The 20,069-nt window shown below is 34.4% G+C and overlaps 6 protein-coding genes across 12 annotated transcripts; 1 reads left to right on the top strand and 5 right to left on the bottom strand.

Annotated features, from left to right (window-relative positions):
- Positions 1-2,911: 2,911 nt before the first annotated feature.
- Positions 2,912-4,476, bottom strand: Tpx-3 (thioredoxin peroxidase 3). Its single transcript, XM_031991657.2, has 3 exons — positions 4,092-4,476; positions 3,721-3,938; positions 2,912-3,648 (listed from the first exon to the last, which is right to left on the bottom strand). The coding sequence occupies exons 1-3, from the start codon at positions 4,134-4,136 to the stop codon at positions 3,183-3,185; spliced, it is 729 nt and encodes a 242-aa protein (XP_031847517.1). The 5' UTR covers positions 4,137-4,476; the 3' UTR covers positions 2,912-3,182.
- Positions 4,477-4,612: 136 nt separating this feature from the next.
- On the bottom strand, positions 4,613-7,562 carry Nelf-A (Negative elongation factor A). 2 transcript variants are annotated; one of them, XM_076373385.1, is made up of 6 exons: positions 7,304-7,562; positions 6,501-6,933; positions 6,002-6,418; positions 5,732-5,928; positions 5,559-5,658; positions 4,613-5,444 (listed from the first exon to the last, which is right to left on the bottom strand). In XM_076373385.1, the coding sequence occupies exons 1-6, from the start codon at positions 7,535-7,537 to the stop codon at positions 5,212-5,214; spliced, it is 1,614 nt and encodes a 537-aa protein (XP_076229500.1). In that variant the 5' UTR covers positions 7,538-7,562; the 3' UTR covers positions 4,613-5,211. The 2 variants fall into 2 exon arrangements, with proteins under 2 accessions (XP_076229500.1, XP_076229501.1); XM_076373386.1 differs by having other exon boundaries at positions 7,365-7,514.
- Positions 7,563-8,277: 715 nt separating this feature from the next.
- p53 lies at positions 8,278-10,362 on the top strand. Its single transcript, XM_076373388.1, has 3 exons — positions 8,278-8,464; positions 8,724-8,958; positions 9,053-10,362. The coding sequence occupies exons 1-3, from the start codon at positions 8,382-8,384 to the stop codon at positions 9,779-9,781; spliced, it is 1,047 nt and encodes a 348-aa protein (XP_076229503.1). The 5' UTR covers positions 8,278-8,381; the 3' UTR covers positions 9,782-10,362.
- LOC116433502 (uncharacterized) lies at positions 10,118-12,623 on the bottom strand. Of its 4 annotated transcripts, none has more exons than XM_031991656.2 (5): positions 11,667-12,623; positions 11,385-11,601; positions 11,139-11,277; positions 10,438-11,057; positions 10,118-10,357 (listed from the first exon to the last, which is right to left on the bottom strand). In XM_031991656.2, the coding sequence occupies exons 1-5, from the start codon at positions 11,909-11,911 to the stop codon at positions 10,118-10,120; spliced, it is 1,461 nt and encodes a 486-aa protein (XP_031847516.1). In that variant the 5' UTR covers positions 11,912-12,623. The 4 variants fall into 4 exon arrangements, with proteins under 4 accessions (XP_031847516.1, XP_031847515.1, XP_031847513.1 ...); XM_031991655.2 differs by having other exon boundaries at positions 10,438-11,277; positions 11,667-11,889; positions 12,218-12,623; XM_031991653.2 differs by having other exon boundaries at positions 10,438-11,277.
- A 155-nt stretch (positions 12,624-12,778) lies between these two features.
- On the bottom strand, positions 12,779-13,778 carry LOC116433505 (oxysterol-binding protein-related protein 11). The gene is made up of 2 exons (XM_031991659.2): positions 13,397-13,778; positions 12,779-13,188 (listed from the first exon to the last, which is right to left on the bottom strand). The coding sequence occupies exons 1-2, from the start codon at positions 13,629-13,631 to the stop codon at positions 12,836-12,838; spliced, it is 588 nt and encodes a 195-aa protein (XP_031847519.1). The 5' UTR covers positions 13,632-13,778; the 3' UTR covers positions 12,779-12,835.
- A 108-nt stretch (positions 13,779-13,886) lies between these two features.
- vret (vreteno) lies at positions 13,887-20,051 on the bottom strand. 3 transcript variants are annotated; one of them, XM_031991649.2, is made up of 15 exons: positions 19,257-20,050; positions 18,999-19,056; positions 18,555-18,829; positions 18,304-18,480; positions 18,093-18,225; positions 17,824-17,990; positions 16,347-17,732; positions 16,060-16,273; positions 15,808-15,972; positions 15,581-15,695; positions 15,328-15,515; positions 15,006-15,243; positions 14,758-14,924; positions 14,430-14,670; positions 13,889-14,368 (listed from the first exon to the last, which is right to left on the bottom strand). In XM_031991649.2, the coding sequence occupies exons 1-15, from the start codon at positions 19,307-19,309 to the stop codon at positions 14,187-14,189; spliced, it is 3,759 nt and encodes a 1,252-aa protein (XP_031847509.1). In that variant the 5' UTR covers positions 19,310-20,050; the 3' UTR covers positions 13,889-14,186. The 3 variants fall into 3 exon arrangements, with proteins under 3 accessions (XP_031847512.1, XP_031847509.1, XP_031847510.1); XM_031991650.2 differs by having other exon boundaries at positions 18,999-19,053; XM_031991652.2 differs by lacking the exon at positions 18,999-19,056 and having other exon boundaries at positions 13,887-14,368; positions 19,257-20,051.
- Positions 20,052-20,069: the final 18 nt, after the last annotated feature.

The raw sequence follows: 20,069 nt of genomic DNA, 5'->3' as shown, positions 1-20,069 counted from the left end.
GCCGACATGGGCGGCCGGGCAGGACCGCGAGAGGAGGAGGGTCGCCGGAGCGACGGTACCGCGCGCAATTACGGATTTTGAGTGACAGATGCTCGCCCAGTCGGCAGTCGGAAGATTAAAACAAGTAATCAAAGCCCCAGTAGCCACCCCGGGATGGATATGGATGGATGCATTTCCCCGTCTCTCTCCTTCTCTCTCTCTCTCCGTCTCTCTCTTTCGCTCTTTCTCTCTCTCCACCCTCGACGATCCGCCACCCGAGCAACCCCTCCGCCCCTGTCTCTTCGTTTTCGTGGCCGCGTCTCCCTCCTCGCCCCGCCGACGTCGAACCGCCAAGGGTAACCCCCAGCTACTATAATATCCACCTATCAAGCCGCGCTCTGAATGCTCCTTTAAGAAAATGTTCCTTTTCGCGAGGCAGTCGCGAGGAGCCGGGGAGAGAGGTTATTAGACGGCTCCGCGGGGAAAAAAGGAGGGAACGGGCAGAAGGTGCGGAGGGGTTGAGACGGGCACGAGGCTCGAGGGGACCAAAGAGGCTCAAACGACGCGAGTTCCATTTCACGAGAAACGATAGAGGATCCTCTCTTTGACGCGCGAGCTCGCTCGCTCGCTCGCCTGGCTTCGATCGCCCGTCTGACAATAACCGACGAGTTTGAGCCAGGCATGCCTTTTCTCCGGCCGTTCGAACGCGGAGGCCAGATGCTCCTCGCGCGGACGCCTAATGACGTTAAACGGCCCGATCCTCGCTGCTGATGGGACACGCGTGCGAGACTCGTCGCTTGCCTCTTCGCGACACCTAGCATCAACCCTCAACCCCTTGGCCTATGATTTCTTCCTCAACTCTGATCGATACAGCTACTTCGTCGTTAATAATTTATTCGGAAAAGAGGAAAATTCTAAGCATATGTTATTCCTATATTTCCTTTTAAGTATAATCATTGGTTACAGAGGAATAATGTTTACTTTGAACTCGAATGAACCGAGTAATACATATATTTGTTGAATCGTGTTGGAAATCTTCACTACGATTAATCCCTTGGTAATAGAAGAAAATAGTATTGGAAATAATTATTAACGTTTTGATATTACAGTACACATATTACACTATTATCTCTCTTCTTGTGTTACTGAATGTTTTGATTCAATTTCCTTATGGCAATTGTTTTCAAGCATCTTGGAAGCTCCGGTCACCGGCGACCACCATGGCACTTGTGTTAACGAGACTCCAACGAATCTTTTGTTGATCGTTGCTGTCTCCATGACTGTCGTCTCGGTATTCGTTCCAGCGAGATTTTTACTCTCGAAATTCACGCGTGTTCCCCTTGCAACGCAAAGACGAGGCGAGTAACCGGCTGAAGAAGATAGAAAGAAGCTAGCAGCTTTAGGCCGCGATAGTCGGTTCGAGTTTTTCGCCATTGGTTCGCAGCCGTCCCTCCTGGAAAGTTTGCGAATCGAATCACGCTCTCGCCATTTTCCCCGTCTCCTCTTCGTTTTGCCCCATTTGTTTCTTTTTCTCATATTTTATTCCCCTGGCGTTTTGCCGGCGGTTTCCCGGCCGGTGCCGGCCGCTTATCGATTTTCCTTTTGACGCTCGGCCAATTCGTCGTAATGTTCGTCCGATCAAGAGTGAGCGCGGATTATGTCGTCGCCCGGCCGGAGGGATTTTCCTGGTCTAATCGACTTCCTAGCCCGTCTATCGTCGTCAGTTTGTTCCACCCCCGCGATTGTCGGGGGCGGCGGTGTACGGCTTCCCGTTCTAATTGCTGCTCTTGTTGTTCCTCAACTAACGTTTAAGCGACCTTAACTTTCCGCTCCTCGGGAATATTCGAAACCGACTGTCCGGATCGTTTTTAAACGGGTCGAACGTTCGAAGGGTCCGCGTGATCGAGATGATAAGTTTTCGGCTCCGAAGATCAATTTAATCGCGCAACGATCGTCGAGTCACGCGTTTCCGAATACGTACACTCGTATTTTCTAAACAGGCCAACAGACGAAAATCAATTCCGACGCGGGGACGTCGATGTCCTCCGGAAAATCGTACTTCATAGCGCAGCCTGCTCGCTGGAATATGTTTAATTCGGAGATCTCAGCTCGTAAAGGACAAGATTGGATTTCGTAGGGTGAGAGAGGATGAGCCGTTTATCTCAGGCGTCGCTTTTCAGTTTTTCCCCCGCTTCTCCCGTCTACCTTGCGTCGCCTGAACCCTCCTCTCCGGTTACTTTATCCCTTCCTCGAGGGCGTCGCCGGCATCTCTCCCGAATAATAAGCTCTCTCTTATAAATTTATCAGAAATCCGGAAACCGGGATAGTGTTCAGTACCTGGGCCACTGTAAGTAGATTCTAATTTGGTACTTTAACTTCTAAAGGGCGCACATTTCGAGCGAACGGAAGTTAACCGGTCGTCCCGAGCTTCATTTTCTTATCTCCGACTGCCGTTCTCGACCGTTGAATATTTAGATGTCTATCGTTTATGGAGATAACGGGAATCAACGTCCATTTTAGATGGTTAATTGAGAACCGACTGTACAGTCGGGGAAGTCGATGAGACATTATTCTAATGAAGTTAGTTTATTGTTGTGCGAAATGGTAATCCGGAGCGTACGTGCTTCGAAGGATTTGACCTACCGATATTGCTTCCATCGTCGCAAATCAAATTAACCGGCGTAAGATCGGTGTTCTCCCTCTCTTCGGATTCCACCCTCTTACTTTCTACTCAAGCATCGCGAGCACCTGTTCCCTTCGCTGCCGATTGAAACAATCGAGTAGGTACACTCTTATTGGATGAAGGTCTACTGATCAGCGTGATTGCATAAATCGCATGCATTGCCGTTTGTTCGGTTCCCTTCTCCGAACGTTGCAACGTTGACAGTGAACGGACGTTTACACAAATTGAAGGAAAAAACTGGAACACTACTTCTGCTTTAAATATATTTTATTCGTTCGAATACAATAATTAAAAAGGCATTATTGAACGTCGGGTTTTCAAGCTATTTCGAGATCTTTACTTTAGTGTACTTTATGGGAAATGCATGAATATTTTTAATCTGACCATTGATGGTAAATAAAATGCTGTTTGATTATTTCAGTGGTTTATATATAATATGTGTATATATATATATATATATATATATAAATATATTACTTTACATTAGGGTACATTATATTTTAATGCAATATGTTACATTTTATGCTTTATTCACAGATTCAAAGTACTGTTTGCTATCCTTTGGATTCGGTTTAATAGTCTTTGAATCCGGTTGCCAATTAGCAGGACACACTTCCCCGTGTTTCTCCACAAATTGGAAAGCCTTGATGAGCCTCAGTGTTTCGTCAACACTTCTACCAACTGGCAAATCATTTATACTAAGTTGTCTCAATATTCCTTCTTTGTCTATGATGAACAATCCACGTAAGGCTATACCAGAGTCTTCGAGTAGGACATTGTATTTAGATGATATTTCTTTTTTAAAATCACTAAGAAGGGGATAGCCTAAATCACCACCCAGACCACCCTGCTTCCTTGGAGTGTTCATCCAAGCTAGATGGCTGAAGTGAGAATCTGTAGATACTCCGATCACTTGTGCATTCAAAGCTTTGAACTCCGAGATCCTTTCACTGAATGCTATTAACTCAGTAGGACATACAAATGTGCTAGAAATGAAAATATTAATTTAATTCCAATACAACCAACTTCTCTTAGACTTTCCTATGCTATTCACTTACAAATCTAAGGGATAAAAGAAAAGGACAACGTATTTGCCCTTATAATCGCTTAGTTTTATTTCCTTGAAATCACCGTTAACCACGGCTGTTCCGGAGAAATCAGGAGCAGGTTTTTGAACCAGAGGTCGACAGCAAAATAGTTGGGAACTGGCGCAAATACTGCGTGCATTTTTTACGAGTATTTGATTCTTAGTTTCTGTAGAAGATAGAATAGTGGCCTGCAAAAAATATAAATCTGTTTGTACTTATTATTTTACTATTAATTACATTATCAGGGTCGTTCTTTGAATGTTCAAACAACCTTTCAAATATTCTTCTAATTTTGTACATCGAAATAACGAGAACTATGTTTGTTAGGTTAAATAACTTACCGCTTTGTAAACTTGTGGACGTAAAGACGTTAAAAATCGGAACATTATAAATGAATTATTGATTATGTCAATATCAAAGTATTTATGACAGAAAATGAGATGTTTAGTTCCAATAACTTATGAAAATACTTTAGCGAACAATAAAAATCGAATACGAGAAGTCTTATGCTTGAATTTTGGAAAGGTTATATAACTCACTTTTCATACGAACGATGCATTTTAATCAAGAACACTGAAAGAAGCTACTGAATTTTTTAGATTTAATTTAATGTTTATCAAATTCGTTGCATTATCTACGAGGAAAGAATTGATTTAAATACTTTCTGTCATTCTTTTGTAACTTCTCTTCGTTTCATATCATACAAGATACAGAGGGCAGTGTCAAACGGAATAACGTATATAGTTAACCTTGAATTCAAAATTGTGTTACTTAAATAACTTGCATTAACTGATAAAATTCAATTAATTCAACATTAATTAATCAATATAATCATATTTTATTTAAATAACAATATTATAACCTTTTAGATTGTTCTTATTAAATGGAGAAACATATTTATATATAAATTTAAATTGCGAACGGTAATAATCGTATTTGAATTAAATACATGTCCGGCTTTTCCTACAATAGAAGATATCACATTATCAATCATTGAATAGTATTTCATTTTTTAATCGAATAATTGATCCGATAAATGGTTCATTGTCGGTGAAACCAGACGTATAGTTAAAGGTTAAACAAAATCGTTGTCAATAACAAAAGAAAATTCGAATTTCTTACTTTAGTCGCTTCATTGTTTAGCTAAACAAATACGAAGTATCGTAATTTCTTAAATATATTTTCGGTTAACACAAGTGTTTTTTTTTTTCATGTTATAACTTTAACATGTATATACCTCAAAGCTTTACTACAGAAACGTGATACAGAAGTCCACTTACACCATATGAGACACGTAGGCCATATTGTGCATTGCACAGTTAATTCTTTTTTTACTATACATAAAAACAGACTTTTTACATTAGAAAGATATCATTCAAATAATGACAGAATGATTGACCTAGGTAATCTTAATCTGACCACATTTTTTGGTTTCTTGTGCTTTCTTTCTTTTTTTTTTTTTTAGTTGGAAGCCGTAGCAGTTGCACTGGGAGCTGGTGTCGCAGTAGATGTAGATTCTTCTGTTACAATTCGGCGATTCTTTTTTATCCTCTTCCATTCGCCATTTGTGTAATTCATTTGGAAATGCGTTTCAACCAGCATCGACACCGTTGTTCCATCTGGTTGCGTTACTTCTTCAATATTTTCTGATAGCATTACTGTAACTATATTTCCCAGTTTCGGACATGGATTATCTAAAAAAAAATAATCAAACAATAAATAAGGCATTCTCTCGTTGACACATGTGATACAAAATCTAGTCAGTCGATTAGTTTATACAGTATTTACATCATATATAAAACACATACCCCTGGAGCCAGCCATGAAACCTAAAATAAGAGCCTTCTCTGGCCTAGTAACTTTATTAGCTGTTCTAAACATTTCTTGTGCTTCCAACATTTGTTCTCGCTGAAAAGATAGAACTTTTTATTATTAAAAGTACAACTCATTAATTTGATCGCATTATAATATTTTTACGTACCGTGAGAGATAGACCCTTTCTTGTATTAGCAGCCGCATTGGCCGGTTGTGCGGTAGTTTGTATGCGAATCTGCGTAACGGTTTGCGCTGGTCTAACGGTTTGCACTCCGACAGGTGTGCTTTCTATCGGTGTAATAACCGTCGGTGTTGTGATTGGTAGTACTGTACTTGGAGTTGTAGGTGTAGTTGGAGTTGTGGCTGTATAATAGTAACTTGATTATTTTTTTGTACGATCGATGTATATTAACGACTTTAAAAGATAAAAACATACGAGTTTGGGGGGTAGTTACTGTTGATGCTCCACTTAGAGTAGTAGGCGTCGCATAAGGCTGTACAGATGCTACCACCGGGGTAATTGGCGTAGCTGGTGGATTTATAGAGGCTAATCCTTGAGCATACTCCGGAGTAGTCGACGTTTCTGTTGTTGTTGTCGCTGTCGATGCAGCAGCAGCTGCAGCTGCTTGAGCTTCTGCAACCTTCTTTTGTTGTTCTTCTATTTCCATCATTCTCTTTCGTTTCTTTGCCTGAGCATATCCAATTGGTTGCTCATTAATGTCCAGTAATTTAATACCGCCGTCTTTACGAATCCTACTACTAAGAGGCGTTCTATTAGACATTGAAGAACTTGTGAGAGACGGTGATCGAAAACCACTTGTTGGAACTCTACTTGGAATTCCTTTCAATGGTGCTGGAAGTTAAACAAAATATTAAATATCGATTGGTTTATCATTTCTTTTAATTAACATGTGCAATCAAACAAATGAACTTACTTGTGTCAGTCATTTTCCTGGGCATACCTCTACTCCTCACAGGTACTGTGGGTGCAGTACTCTTTTTTAAATTGTTCGCCGCATCAGTACTCTTCTGAAGTAGCTCTGCTCTTAAAGCAGCACTTTTTGGTTTCCTTTTCAATGTGAAATGCTTAACTGGTGTTGGTTGTTGGCCAACCACAGAAGTAAGTGCAGTCTTATTAAGATAATGACATTCTAATGGAAGCATTGCTGGGTCATTTTGCTTTTTTAGAAGTTTTCTGAGGTCGTTGACTAGCTCTCCAAAAATAGGTCTATGTTCATCCAAGTCTGTGATGTCAGTGTTCAAAGAACCCGTAGATGGAAAGGTCTTCATCGCTTCGGATAACATTGATACCCATAGCTCACTATCGAGGGATGCCACCTCAATAATTTCTTCCAGTTCAACGCGCCACTACACAATTCCATAGAATTATAGCATAAATAAAGTAAAATAAAATAGAATGTAATAAAATAAATTCTATTATCTAGAAAAATTCATTACATCCTTCCAAAAAACACAATTATTTAACATTATTAGATTGAAACCACGGTTAATTTTGTAAGTTTAATCACATATAGAGCACGGTTATTTACTACGCGTTCAAAAAACATCTAGCATTTAAATAAAGTTAAATAAGTGACGTCCCTGCAATGCGAGTCGGTATAATTAAGAATTTATCACATTAAACGCTTCGTCGGAGATTGTATAATTTGTATACAGAAGAAGTATGTTTATATTTCTACACGTATGTTAAGTGTTTACAATAAGCAAACTGTCCTACCTCCTCAACATTCCGTCTCGGTATGTGAAAGAACGAAAGTAGTAACTTAAGTTTAACTTGCGTTTGAAGATCTGGAAAACAATCTTTGATATTCCGTAATACTTCTGCATTGAGTTGTGAACAAATTGAACTTCCAGTCCAGCTATCATTTGACGTTCCAAGCTTGTTATGAAGCCACAACGACGTATCACTATCCCTCACATTCGCCATATTGGAGTCGTTTGCTTCATGCATTTGACGTACATTACCGTGGCGCGCCACATGTTATTCCCGCCATAAAATAACGTGACACGTGCTCATGGAATATATGCAATATAGATACTCTGTTTAATATGATAAATAAAATACATAAAGTATTTTTTATTATTAATTTACACCCCGTGTGAGTTGCCATTCATTATTCTGAATACACAGTGTCAATAGAGGATAAGAATAATAAAATCCAGAAACAACAAGCACAAATTATAATTAAAATTTATTCTTCTGTTGGTAATTTGTTTTCTGAATTCTCCTGCGATAATAACAAGCGTCGATAATTATTCTTTATACTGTTTCTAATTAGTATTTAATATTTTTACGAGTAAAAAAAGTGTACTAGAGAGAGTGCAATGCGCCATCTAGGTTGAAACATTTAAGCTGTCCACCAATTGGTATATTAGAATTACAGTATATAGTATAAAGAGTTAAATATTACAAATAACTGTAATTATTATTGAATAATATTAATATAGGAACTTTAATCAACAACTTGACACTACAGTACATTTTCTTATTTCATTCATATCCATGTTCTTTATTAGTGACGTAGGATCAAAATTATTATTAAACAAATTTTCGATTTACTTTATACGTCATACAAAAACAATCAAATTTAATCTCATAAAAATAATATAAAATATTGTTACATGAAGTCGTTTTAAATATTTTGTAAACTGTCTTATGATTGATGAAAATTATCCTTAATTTAAACAAAGGATTTCCCGCGGATACAAATGGCGTCTTTCTGCCGGAACACGGTTGAAGTTTAGTGTGAATTTGTTTTGTCACATTTATTGCATAGTAAACATTCTACGGAAATATGACCAATTCAAACGGATTCTCAGATTCACAAGAATCAGCTTTGCTTGATGATGATGCTTTTTCGGAACTGCAGCGAGAAATGTAAGAAATACTTTTATTATCATATTTTTGTTTCGATTTTCCTCGTTTTAAGACTAAACTCTCTTACGTCGTAGTATGAAAAGATATTATTGACATCAATCAGAAATTATGGACATTTCTTTTATGAAAGTATGATCAAATTCATAAGATAGTATAATACAATTATTATATTTCTTACAATAGTATAGCGTAATATAAACAAAATTTTTAATAAAATTTCAGAAACATTCTCATTATATATTTTTGTCATTTGATACAGCGGAAGCAATACGTTACCGTTATTAACAGAGAACATGATGGAAGATGAAATTGATGAAAAATATGACTTAACTAACTTAACACAACAATACATAGGAGAAGAACAAGTAAAAAGTAATGAATCTCCTGAATATTATCCAGAACCAGAAACTGGAGCTCCTATAAGAGAAGAATTTGCTGGTTGTTATGATTTTCAATTTTCATTAGCTAATCAAGATTTTAGCAAATATTGGGTTGTAAGTATTTCATTTAATTTATAGATTATTTATAAAATAAGAATTTAAATTCAATATATTTCTTCTTTTTTTTCTCTTTTTTTTTTGTTAATAGTATTCTCAAATACTGAGAAAGGTATTTATTAATATGGATGAAACACTGCCATTACGTTTCAAGTGGGATCCACCTGAGGATGGTTTATTCTTGCGTACTACTATGGTTTTTAGTTTAGATCAATATGCAAGTGATCCGGTTAAAAGGTGTCATAACCATATGGCATTAAACAATGTAAACAATCGAGATGTAGATCCACGAGTTATTAAACATGTTGTGCGTTGTTTAGATCATTCTAGCATGTATGAAGAAAGAAATGAACATCTGTCTGTTTTGACGCCTCTTCGTACACCACAAGCTGGCTCACAGTATGTGCTAATGAATTTCAAGTTTTTATGCAAGAATAGTTGTCCATCTGGCATGAATCGTAGACCCACAGAATTAATTTTTACTTTGGAGAATCACAAAAAAACGGTACTCGGTAGACGTAGACTTCCTGTTAGAGTTTGTAGTTGTCCAAAAAGAGATAAAAAGAAAGAAGAATCAGAAGTAACAGACACGCCGCCTGAGCCAAAGAAAAAAAGGAAGCTATGCGTACCAATTGGTAAAAAAATGATGCCTTCCTGCGATACGCATGTTTTTAATGTCCAGTTGAATATAGTTGGAAAAGAAAACTATTTAGCAGTATTAAAATATGCATACGATATTATGGCCGGCCAAGCGGCACGGACTGGTCAATATGAATTTTTCAAACCATACATGGACAGTATATTACGTAATACCCCATGATTATATAAACTTGATATCTTTCATAATACATCAAGTGCCTTGAAAATAAAAAGATAAGCATGTTTCATTGTTATCTATTTGTATTTTTTGCAAATTCAATGAAAAACATTTTAACATTTTACCAATGTTAGTTTTAACATTAAATATGCATTTATATATAATTACATTTCATAATGCATTCTATATTACATACTTAAGTATTCTTGCATTAATATTGTGATGATCCTGTATGAAGATTTCATATATTAACACAATGTATTTGTTAATTTTTATCTTATAATAATAATAAATAAGCAATTTTGTTACTCTTTTTACATCATACGTATATGCACTTTGTCATACACCCGACTGTTCGTGTAAGCGGTACTCTCTTAACTGAATGCCTAATGTGTGCAATGACAATGAGTTTGGTAACGGTGCAATATGCTGTGATGATACAGTCACGGGGATTTCAAGACTGGCGACGTTTCTTCGCATTTTTATCTCGGTTCCGTTTTCTCCTTGGCCGTGCAAAGTCCATTCCCATGCATTTCTTCCTCCCATTGCACACGACATCCAGACAGCTTCCTGTTCATACTGTATATTCATAATTCATAATACTATTTTCTATACGATATAATAGCTTAAATAATCTTCTATTATAATAGAGAGTATACCTGTAAGAAAAAAAGGTCTCCACCATAATGCAATACATAAACAGCATTAATGCCAAAAGGAAGTGGTAATGGAATCTGTACAGGAGTGGAATAAAAATGTACATGGGGCACTTCATGAACTTCACTCAAGTGTTGCAATATTAAGTCAGACATAATGATATCTCTACAGTCGTATTGTTTGAAAAAAGGGCATACTATTTGTGTACAAGATACAGAGTCCATTGAACCTTCCCAAATTGGTGTAGGAGGCACATTGGACATTAAACTGATAGTGCTTGACATTCTAGCAGGACTATCATTTTCTAAACGATCGTTCATAACATTTTTCAGCGTTTCCTTTGATAATTCTCCTGTGCTTGCAGACTTGGTGCGATCGCATAATCTCATACATTCTTCGAATTTTAAACTGTTGGTCGTCGTTTCATTGATATTGGATATTTCATTGGAAACCGTTGTCAAATTATCCGCTGAAGCAGCTTTCTCTGTCCCGCCAAGGAATAATTTACTCAACAATAATTGTCGTGCTTTCAGAATTGCACCGCTACTTTTTGACTTTTCTGATGGCGTGATTTTGCTATTTTTGCCAAAAAGACGATCTCGGAGACTCCAACGTTGATTTTCTATATTATCATATAAATCATCCTTTATGTCGAATGTATCTTTGAACACCTTACAAAGTTTATCTGCTAGCAAACATCGACCTTGACCCAATCTAACTCTGCAAACTGGACAACGGGATGTCCTTGGTCTGCATCCTACGCAAATAATGTGTCCGTGAACACACTGGGAGACTGGGGGCAGTGAACTCTCCAAGCAAATTGGACATTCTAAAGCTTTCACCTAAGTACATGATAATTTCATTAAAAATACAATATAGCGTATATTCGAGAAAAATCAGAGAATAATATTTTAACGAAGACATTGTACAAAGGAATTTGTTTACATACTACTCCAGATACCGCGTTTGCAAGTTTCTTTGCAACATCGGGTAGGGGTCCTTTCATAATTATTCCTGCTTCTGTCTGTTCTTCTTCCTCGGTAATATACCTCCAAACAAATATATCTATGTTTTGTTCCTGATGTTGGTGAATGCGCGCCGCAATTTCTTTTATTCTTAATCCTATTAAATCTTTTCCATCGATACTCACTAAACAGTCGCCAGCCCTGAAACGCGACAATTTAATTAAATTTATAAAATGATGTAGTATTATGACTTTAATTAATCTTACCTAAGACCGCCCACATCCGCGATGCTACCAGTTTCGACGCAACTTATCCAAGGATAAGGATCCCATTTTGATTTTGTCAGATGAAATCCACAAGACTTGGCTTCTTTTATCTTTTCTAATGTTATACGAATTTTTCCCGTGATTGAAAGTACATTTGATGAACATTCTCCTTTTGATAAACGTGTCATAAAGATCTTAACGCCTGCCGCTTCAGTCAATAATTCTGAATTAGGTGTAATAGACATGTTTGTTTCAAAGTTCTTTTAATTTTAACAATATTTTTTATTTAGCATTAGATAGCATATTGAACAATTGTCGAAATTACATTTAATATTGATTTAAAACACAGAATATCATATTCAAAAGTAAAATAAAAATGTTTTTATGTCATTATGCATATCCTAATTTGTTATCATGATTATATTAACAAGAATATTAACTGCAATTTAATACTATAAGAGAGAACAACCGTGATCCTCCCGAGGACCACAACACATTCACACTGATCAAATCTGCTCTTTAAGCAGAGTAAAAGTCTGCTGGTTGTTTACCTTCACCCGATTCCTTGACCTTGGCATTTATTGCGAGATGAAACTACACATTCCGCCGTTTCTCTTACATTTTCAACATACCCGTGCTGTCGGCAAAAACTAATTCCTCAATAAACAATATAAATATGACTGATCTCTTTACGCTTATCTCTTAATAATAAACTTTTCTTGGCAGCAATAACCAATGAATGCTTATAGGTGCATCATTTTTTTGTTTACTAAGATACTTATATGGAATAATTGTAAGTACTAATTTAATTCTAATTTCATTCCAGAAAATGGAATTATATGAATCTATCTGTTTACAAATTTATTTTTTGCATTAATACGAAGGCTGTGAATTTCCATTGATCAAAGTAGAAAGGTCTTTAGAGATCTTCAATACAATTAATGTATTATGCTTAAGTTTTACAAATACACGATAATTATTTATTTGTTATCTACTATTTGATAAGAAGGCAAACTCTCCCATAACACTGACTTGGAAGAACATACAATTGGATTGTCAATAAGAGGTTTAAAACATAATTTGCTGGAAATAATTGAAATGCATCTCATACATGTAGATAAAAAATCTCTGAGTCTTTTATCAGTGATAATAAGATTCTCAGTAAAGAACTACTGATATAATATATTCAAACATTGACTTAATGTGTGTAATGTAGTGTATGCAGTAGCCTTAAGGACTAATAGGTCTGGATCTAAATTTAAATTCGAATTCTCAATAGTTTGTGCTAACGCATGGTTGTGTTTCTCTACTTTGCTTAATTGTTCCTGACAATTAGCAAATGCATCTAATACTTCTAATTTAGCCACTGGATTTCTATTGGCATTTGCCGAATGTTCTCTTGGAGGCAAAGGAGGATGACTGCTCGCTATTGCCCTGGTATACATCTCTGTCACAGCACGTAATTTATCAACCCATTCTTGACGAGCACGGGCATCTGTAGCTCTCAATTTAATCATATCACCTAAACAGAAGCATTTACATAATAAAAATATAACAATAAAACAATCTATATTTTTTATATTGAAGTTTGTTAATAATAATTTAATATTCTTTAGAGTTAATGTACATTAAAGAAGTAACTACAAATTGAAAAAGTATAGTTCTCTTCCTTAAGTGCTTTTGTTCTTCACTGCATGTAAAAAATATTACTATTTAATATATTAATATACCTGTGGCAGAATTAACAGTAAACGTATTAGAATCTTCGTCACTTGGTGCAATTACCGCACCTGCTAAATATATTGAGCATCTTGGTCGTTGATTCTTTTCGGATTCGCTAAGAAAATAGTGTAGTTCACCAGTCTCAGGACTAAGGATAAACCAACGGTATTGCCATCCTTTCATGGCATTTGTGTACTTATGTAACAAACCCTCGTAAGGGTGTCTTATTTGAACGTTCATCATTTAATTATTCCTATTGTTTGGAAGCCTCGTAGTATTTAAATCAAATGGTTGCATACAGCGATCTGTCATCTGAACTGTCACATCAAGAAAGGTTAGTCAGATGTTTGTGAGTTAGGTTAGGATAAAACGTAAATAAACCGCAGCAAGAGTGGTTAATTGTGTGATCCATTAAGGATATAGTTCAGGATAAGTGAAAATACAATCTTAACATTAAGGCAACATTAAAACTAACGTAAATCATAATTCCATGAATTTCATCGTATTTATTATTAATATTAATACAATATTTTATAAACATTTTGTTTCATTACAATTATAAAATAAAATACTGGATAGCAAAAATAAGCAGTCAAACGGTTTTGAGAAAACAAATCATTTCTATTTATATTGATAATGATAATCTGTTCACAGTATTAAATGCTTTGAAATATAATTACATTTATTATTATGTTAATGTATAATTTATGTTCTTATCAACTAGAACAAAAACCTCATATGATTTGATTTCTTTCTTTTTAACAAAACGTAAATTATTATTATTATCGATATTGTGCTCTACGGTGATATTAAACCATCTTTAATTAATTCATCCCGAATCAGAGGTACTTCCACATTATATATTCCATCACTGCATTCAATGATCTTTATTTTAATACACTTATGGACAACAATCAATTCTGCAATCCTCTTTTCTATTTCAGCCGAATATTGTGTCTCCTTATTATTAGGAACTATATCTAGACAAAAATATTAATAATTACAATGTTCTAAATAAACATGTATATACTGTATACTTACTGACGATTTTGCAAATGCTTGCGAGTGCATTAGGAGTAAGGAAATCCTTCGGCATAAGTCGTATATCAGTGTGAGCAACAACTTCGATATTTCCGAAATCGACAAAGAAAATATCGCTCGCTGTAGGTGTTTCAGTTCGACGAAGACATACCGCGCGGTACCATCCATTATCAAAGAGAGCTAAACATAGTTCTTTCTCTCGAGGAATATAGTACTTTGATTTTTCACAATATTCAGTCATCTGTAAGAGATAATATACAAACAAGTTAACGTAAATATATTCTTGTACATAATACCTGTAAAAAGAATTAAATTCCATAAAAATTACCATTTTAGGCATTATATCAAAAACATGAGTCATTAAATGATAATCTAATGGACATATTGAATACGTGGAACCATCCTCGATACAATGTAACACCACAGCCTCCACAACATCACCTACTTCTCCTATGTCAGCAGTACTTAAGTCGTTTATCATATAACATGTCGTATCTGTTGTTATAAATTGTAGTTTTATATTAATAATAATATTATTATTTAATATCAAACTAATTCTTACTCTTCAACAGTTACCTTCTTCTGCACTGATCTTATTCCAAGTTGGCACTAACATTTCGTTTATGGTTTTATTAACACATTCTCCATTATGTAATTTAAGATATACACCATCTTTTGATGGTACACCATCAAAGGTACATATTAAAGGAACTTCTCTTCCTACCAAATCACTGAGATAGTCGCATATCTCTTTAGTCATAGGAGTGTCTTGAAGTACATCTTTTAAAACAATCTTGCTTGTACAAGACCGTAGCTTTTTGAAACATTGTTTCGTTTAATATTTTCGTTTAATAATTTATCTGTTAAACTATCGTGCAAATGTGAAACAGCAACAAACCTGCTTTAATTGGTCATCTAGAATCTTAAGATTCTTTATATTGGTAACTTCCGTGTTACCGAAGTCAATATACGAAATTCTAATTTTGGAATCCTCTACTTTAGTAACAATTGCACGGTAATAATTGTCATCGATATAACGAGACATTACCATTTGCCCAACAACTGGTGGCTCGTTTAAAGATGGAGCTGACATATAAACATACAAAAGTTTACAAAAATTGAAAATTATTATCATAAAACATTTTGCATACCTGTTTGAGCACATTTTGCAACAGTTTGCATAACATTGTTGTAGTACTCTACTTCTTCAACATCTAAAGATCGGGCATACATAGAAATATGATTTTGATAAGCAGTCAAACGTACCTACAACGACAGTAGATAATGAATTTGACAGGACATTCAGAATATATTTTATATATTCAGCTTCTGTACTATTTATTACTTATATTATTTAAATTTAAATTAATCTTCAAACCTCAGATTTATTTCTTAATTTAGCATATAGTAACGCTTTTTGTTCAGGTTCTGGTGTCCATGGTTTTACAATAGCTTTCACTTTCTCTTCACTCGTCGAAATTTCTATTTCAATTTCGTTCTGTTGTTTATGTACTAGAACTTTGAATTCATAATGTTCATTTGCCTATAAATAACAATTTAAAAATATGGTACAAAATAACATATAAAGTATACATCATAAAATTGTATGTAATGTGCAGTATAAATTTACCCTAAACTTATATGTGGTATTAATTATTTCACATGTAACTCCAAAAGCACATATGTTCACGAAATCTTCAGGACATGGTACTGTTTTAGTAATTTCCATCATTCTAGCTTCTTCTATTATAGCCATCTTTAGAGGTGTATCCAGGGACAAGAGATATCCCCTAAGCCAATCTCCGTCAAGTCTTCGACCGCATATTATATCTCCTATCTGCGGCCTATAAATTAAGAATATTTTATGATTAAATTTACGATTATATATTATAACGCATGTATATCATTAGTATATACCTATGATTGAAATTTTCTGCTTTCCGTTCACAAATGGGAGGCAGTTCATTCAACAGTTTTTCAAAATCTAATGTCGCGTTATTTGGTAATAATGTGATACCATAGACATTATTTCTCAATTCAGCATGTATCTCAAGAATACCTGTTTCTCCCTGGGATACAGTATTTACTACAGTATTCGGTTTTGTAAAAGTAGTTTGCGTCTTACTATTAGTAGAAATTTTTAAAGAAATTGGATTATTGGCAGGTTTAAGACCTTTCGGTATCGAAGTTGAAACTTCCGTCGTCGAGCTTCGAGCTTTTGGCATTAATATTTGAACTTCTGGTTCTGTTGTGCGATCTTTTGGTATCGAAATATCATTTACTTCAGATTGTGCTGTGGATTCATCATGTTCTCCTTGAACTTCCACGTTAATTACTTTACTATTATCAACAGATATACATTTCACGGTTATTATGTCTTTGTATTTTAAATTATTATGTTTTTTATACGCTTTTTCAGACAAACGAATTGTAGCACAATATGCTGGTATATTTCTAAATTTATAAATTTCATGAAAATCGTCAGTGTTCACGACTTCATCGTTACCAAAATCGACGTAATGCACAGTTACAGGATTCAACGATTTTACTAAAGCTCTACCCCATACTCCCCGATACTTAACTGCATAAATTTTTCCAACTATTGGTTGTACATTCTTCACGTTTTGTACCTCATTTTCCAAATTGTTCATTAACTGTTTGATGCTGTCCTGATCTTCTACTTTTTGAACCCAATATTCACGACCTTCTCCAACAATTATTTTAACATCCACAAACTTTGATGGTGGTAAAAATGTATATTTTGAAAAGGCAATTTCTTCTTCTATCTTAGTTACATCTTTGAAATTTTCCCGCTTTTTAACATTATTTTCAGAATGTTCTGATTCCTTATTATCTGTCACCTTATCAGAAGAGGAAAGGGAATCTTTTAATTGTTTAAATGAGAAGGCATTATGTTCTTTTGCCTTACTAGTTTGAACATTATGTTTTTCATTAGTTTTTAATGTATTCAGCATATCCATTCTATCATGTACGGAAATACTTATATTTTTGTTAGTATTATTTTGCTGGGACGTATGATACTGATCAGTACTTTCAACAATGTTCGATTGGTTATCTTTTGTATCGCCATTGTAACTGTCTGCAGGTACTTTGATTGGATTTTGATCTTTTGCAATCTCATCTGAACCATTTGTGTTTGGTAATACCATATTAGTTAATGACTTATCTTTCGGCCGACGAAGAGGCTTTTGGATAAAAGACATATTTCTACTAAAAGACTGTTCTCTGGTATTACTATGGAATTGTGATCCATTCATAACACTTTTGGCTAACACCAAATCTCTAAAAGTAAAAAGTAAGATGTCTCTTAACATCTTAACTATTCATAATATTTAACTTTTATCCTAACTTAATGTCTTCCAGCAATACTTACGGAATAGCTTGACATTCAATTTTATGTTGTGGCCAAGCAGCTACTTGGCAATTCTTACTACAAAAGAAACTGTGACATCTCTCACAGGTAAATTTTGTTATCTTTGAACATTTTTCACACCTGCCAACTCCATCTCTTAACATATCATTACCATATTCATATAATCCCTAGTCAATTAAATGTCCATGTTTAATATTCGAGACTTACTTAATTAGTAATAAATAGTAGTATATACATTTCTTCTATCTTCTATCTACACTATTACTTACAGTGGTACGTTTTTCATACACATTAGTGATTTGAGTTTGAACTTCAGGGTTTGGATCTGGGATCTCATACATTGTATGACCACGTCCAAGAGACACATGTCTTTTACCATCTTGTGAAATAGTTAATTGACCCCTAGAATGTATTTAAAAAAATTATTATATATATAAACCATTATTACTCCTTTATATAACCCTTAAGATTCTGTATTACCTTGTCCACAACATATTTGAACTTGCATAAGGTTCTGCATTTTCATATGGATTATATGTATATGGATCAGTAGGATAAGCATATAATAATTCATTATCCGAACTATACTTTGGAATTCCCATGTTTGGTTCTACTCTTTTGAATATATCCATTGGTTTACCTCGCCCCAGTGTTTGACTGCATTTACAAATTAAATTATTTAACTTATAAACACATTACATATCAATAAAAATATATAAATGAATACTCACTGAGGTCTTTTCATATAGTTATCTTCTCGTGGGTAATTATAATTTTCAGACTTTTCATTGTCAGAAGTAGATATGTTTGTAAATTGTATTTCATTGGATCTTCTTTCTTTGGTAAATGATACTTTCAAACGTAAAGGTGGTACATCGTGTAAATCTTTAATGGCATTTTGTGCATCACGGCGTTTACCATACGTAATATAACCCCAAGTAGCATTTGGTCGGTAAAAATGTCCAATAACTTCTCCATAGTGATTAAAGATTTGTAAGAAACCATTCTTGAACAATGTAAATTTTATTTATTAAACACTATTAAGAGGTAGAGTTTTCAATCAATTTTATAATATTATATAAAATCAAATATTTAATCTTAATAAACATAACTATAATCGAATAACATAAAGTGATATAAATAATACATGTATTTTAACAGTTATGTATACTTACTTCATTTAATTCTCCAGGTAAATTATTCACGTACAGTGTAAATTCGGTGCTTGTACTACTTTAAGAAAAAAATATGTTTATACAAAAAAAATATGAAGAAATATATGCAATTTATTTGTTATTATACAAATCGAACATTCCAAACAACGCATTGCTTAACTGAGTAGACATACAATGTATTCTCACACGTGTATAAAGGATGAAATTTTTTAATGTTTCTTATATTAATTGTTAACAATATTTTAAATTTACACTCACCTGTTAGACATCTCAGCATCTTTTGTTAATATATTGGATTGATAATACGCCATCACGTATGTTATAGATAAGATCAATCAAATATAAACAATGTTATGAAAACATACCTGTATATGTATGTTTTAAATGCGCGTAATACAATCCTTATGAAAAATATATGATGATTACATGAAATTTAAGAAAGATTTCAAATAAATGAATTCACAGTATAAAATCTTAAACCGGCTAATATTGTCAGTCTTCAAACCCATTCAAATCTGTGTTATATATATTTCCTATACCAATTCACTGTAAATACGTACATAAGGCGAATACGTAAGTATCAATCGAGAAAAAGAGAAAGAATGTAGTAAAAAACCGGTGACATTCTTAATGAAAACAAATATTGTGATATGTATTTAATTTCGAGTCTTAACAGTAAAGAATGTTCGTACAAAAAAGTGAATCTGTTATTAAACAATACAAAAATAAGAATAATATTACATTCGTAGTACCATGTACCTATCTACTATGTAGGTACATTTTTTGTAGCTTGTTAAGTAATAGTAGTTTTACCGACTTGATGTAATTAACGAAATTAAAGGTTCGTTTCCCCCAAGTCGGTAAAACTAAACAGATTTACGTCGTGTTTGGATTCATTTTAATCAGAAGAATCTCAATAAACCACTGATAATCCAATGTGATTAAAATTTAATCATAGACGAGGTATAGGATAGACAACATGCAATGTAAAATTTTGTTACATGCTTTAAGGGGTTCCGGGACTCCCTTACCATTTTTGTGTCACGCCCTGTCATAACGACTTAAGCTGAT

The sequence above is a fragment of the Nomia melanderi genome, chromosome 13 (genome assembly GCF_051020985.1).
Source record: "Nomia melanderi isolate GNS246 chromosome 13, iyNomMela1, whole genome shotgun sequence".
Lineage (NCBI taxonomy): Eukaryota > Metazoa > Arthropoda > Insecta > Hymenoptera > Halictidae > Nomia > Nomia melanderi.
The sequence above is the reverse complement of the archived record's forward strand: the minus strand, read 5'-3'. Positions and strand labels throughout refer to the sequence as shown.

Bases quoted from the DNA above. Each gene is read 5' to 3' on its own strand.
- Tpx-3 (XM_031991657.2), bottom strand. From the start codon at position 4,136: ATGTTCCGATTTTTAACGTCTTTACGTCCACAAGTTTACAAAGCG. The intron at 3,939-4,091 runs GTAAGTTATTTA...TATTTTTTGCAG, and splicing joins GTCCACAAGTTTACAAAGCG to GCCACTATTCTATCTTCTAC. The intron at 3,649-3,720 runs GTAAGTGAATAG...TTTCATTTCTAG, and splicing joins TTCTTTTATCCCTTAGATTT to CACATTTGTATGTCCTACTG.
- Nelf-A (XM_076373385.1), bottom strand. From the start codon at position 7,537: ATGCATGAAGCAAACGACTCCAATATGGCGAATGTGAGGGATAGTGAT. The intron at 6,419-6,500 runs GTAAGTTCATTT...TTTAACTTCCAG, and splicing joins CAGGAAAATGACTGACACAA to CACCATTGAAAGGAATTCCA. The intron at 5,445-5,558 runs GTATGTGTTTTA...ATTTTTTTTTAG, and splicing joins TTTCATGGCTGGCTCCAGGG to ATAATCCATGTCCGAAACTG.
- p53 (XM_076373388.1), top strand. From the start codon at position 8,382: ATGACCAATTCAAACGGATTCTCAGATTCACAAGAATCAGCTTTGCTT. The intron at 8,465-8,723 runs GTAAGAAATACT...CATTTGATACAG, and splicing joins TCGGAACTGCAGCGAGAAAT to CGGAAGCAATACGTTACCGT. The intron at 8,959-9,052 runs GTAAGTATTTCA...TTTTGTTAATAG, and splicing joins ATTTTAGCAAATATTGGGTT to TATTCTCAAATACTGAGAAA.
- LOC116433502 (XM_031991653.2), bottom strand. From the start codon at position 11,911: ATGTCTATTACACCTAATTCAGAATTATTGACTGAAGCGGCAGGCGTT. The intron at 11,602-11,666 runs GTAAGATTAATT...GTCGCGTTTCAG, and splicing joins GCGGATGTGGGCGGTCTTAG to GGCTGGCGACTGTTTAGTGA. The intron at 11,278-11,384 runs GTATGTAAACAA...TCATGTACTTAG, and splicing joins CAAACGCGGTATCTGGAGTA to GTGAAAGCTTTAGAATGTCC.
- LOC116433505 (XM_031991659.2), bottom strand. From the start codon at position 13,631: ATGATGAACGTTCAAATAAGACACCCTTACGAGGGTTTGTTACATAAG. The intron at 13,189-13,396 runs GTATATTAATAT...GCTTCTGTTTAG, and splicing joins TACTGTTAATTCTGCCACAG to GTGATATGATTAAATTGAGA.
- vret (XM_031991649.2), bottom strand. From the start codon at position 19,309: ATGGCGTATTATCAATCCAATATATTAACAAAAGATGCTGAGATGTCT. The intron at 18,481-18,554 runs GTGAGTATTCAT...TTGTAAATGCAG, and splicing joins AACTATATGAAAAGACCTCA to TCAAACACTGGGGCGAGGTA. The intron at 15,973-16,059 runs GTAAATTTATAC...TGTTATTTATAG, and splicing joins ATACCACATATAAGTTTAGG to GCAAATGAACATTATGAATT.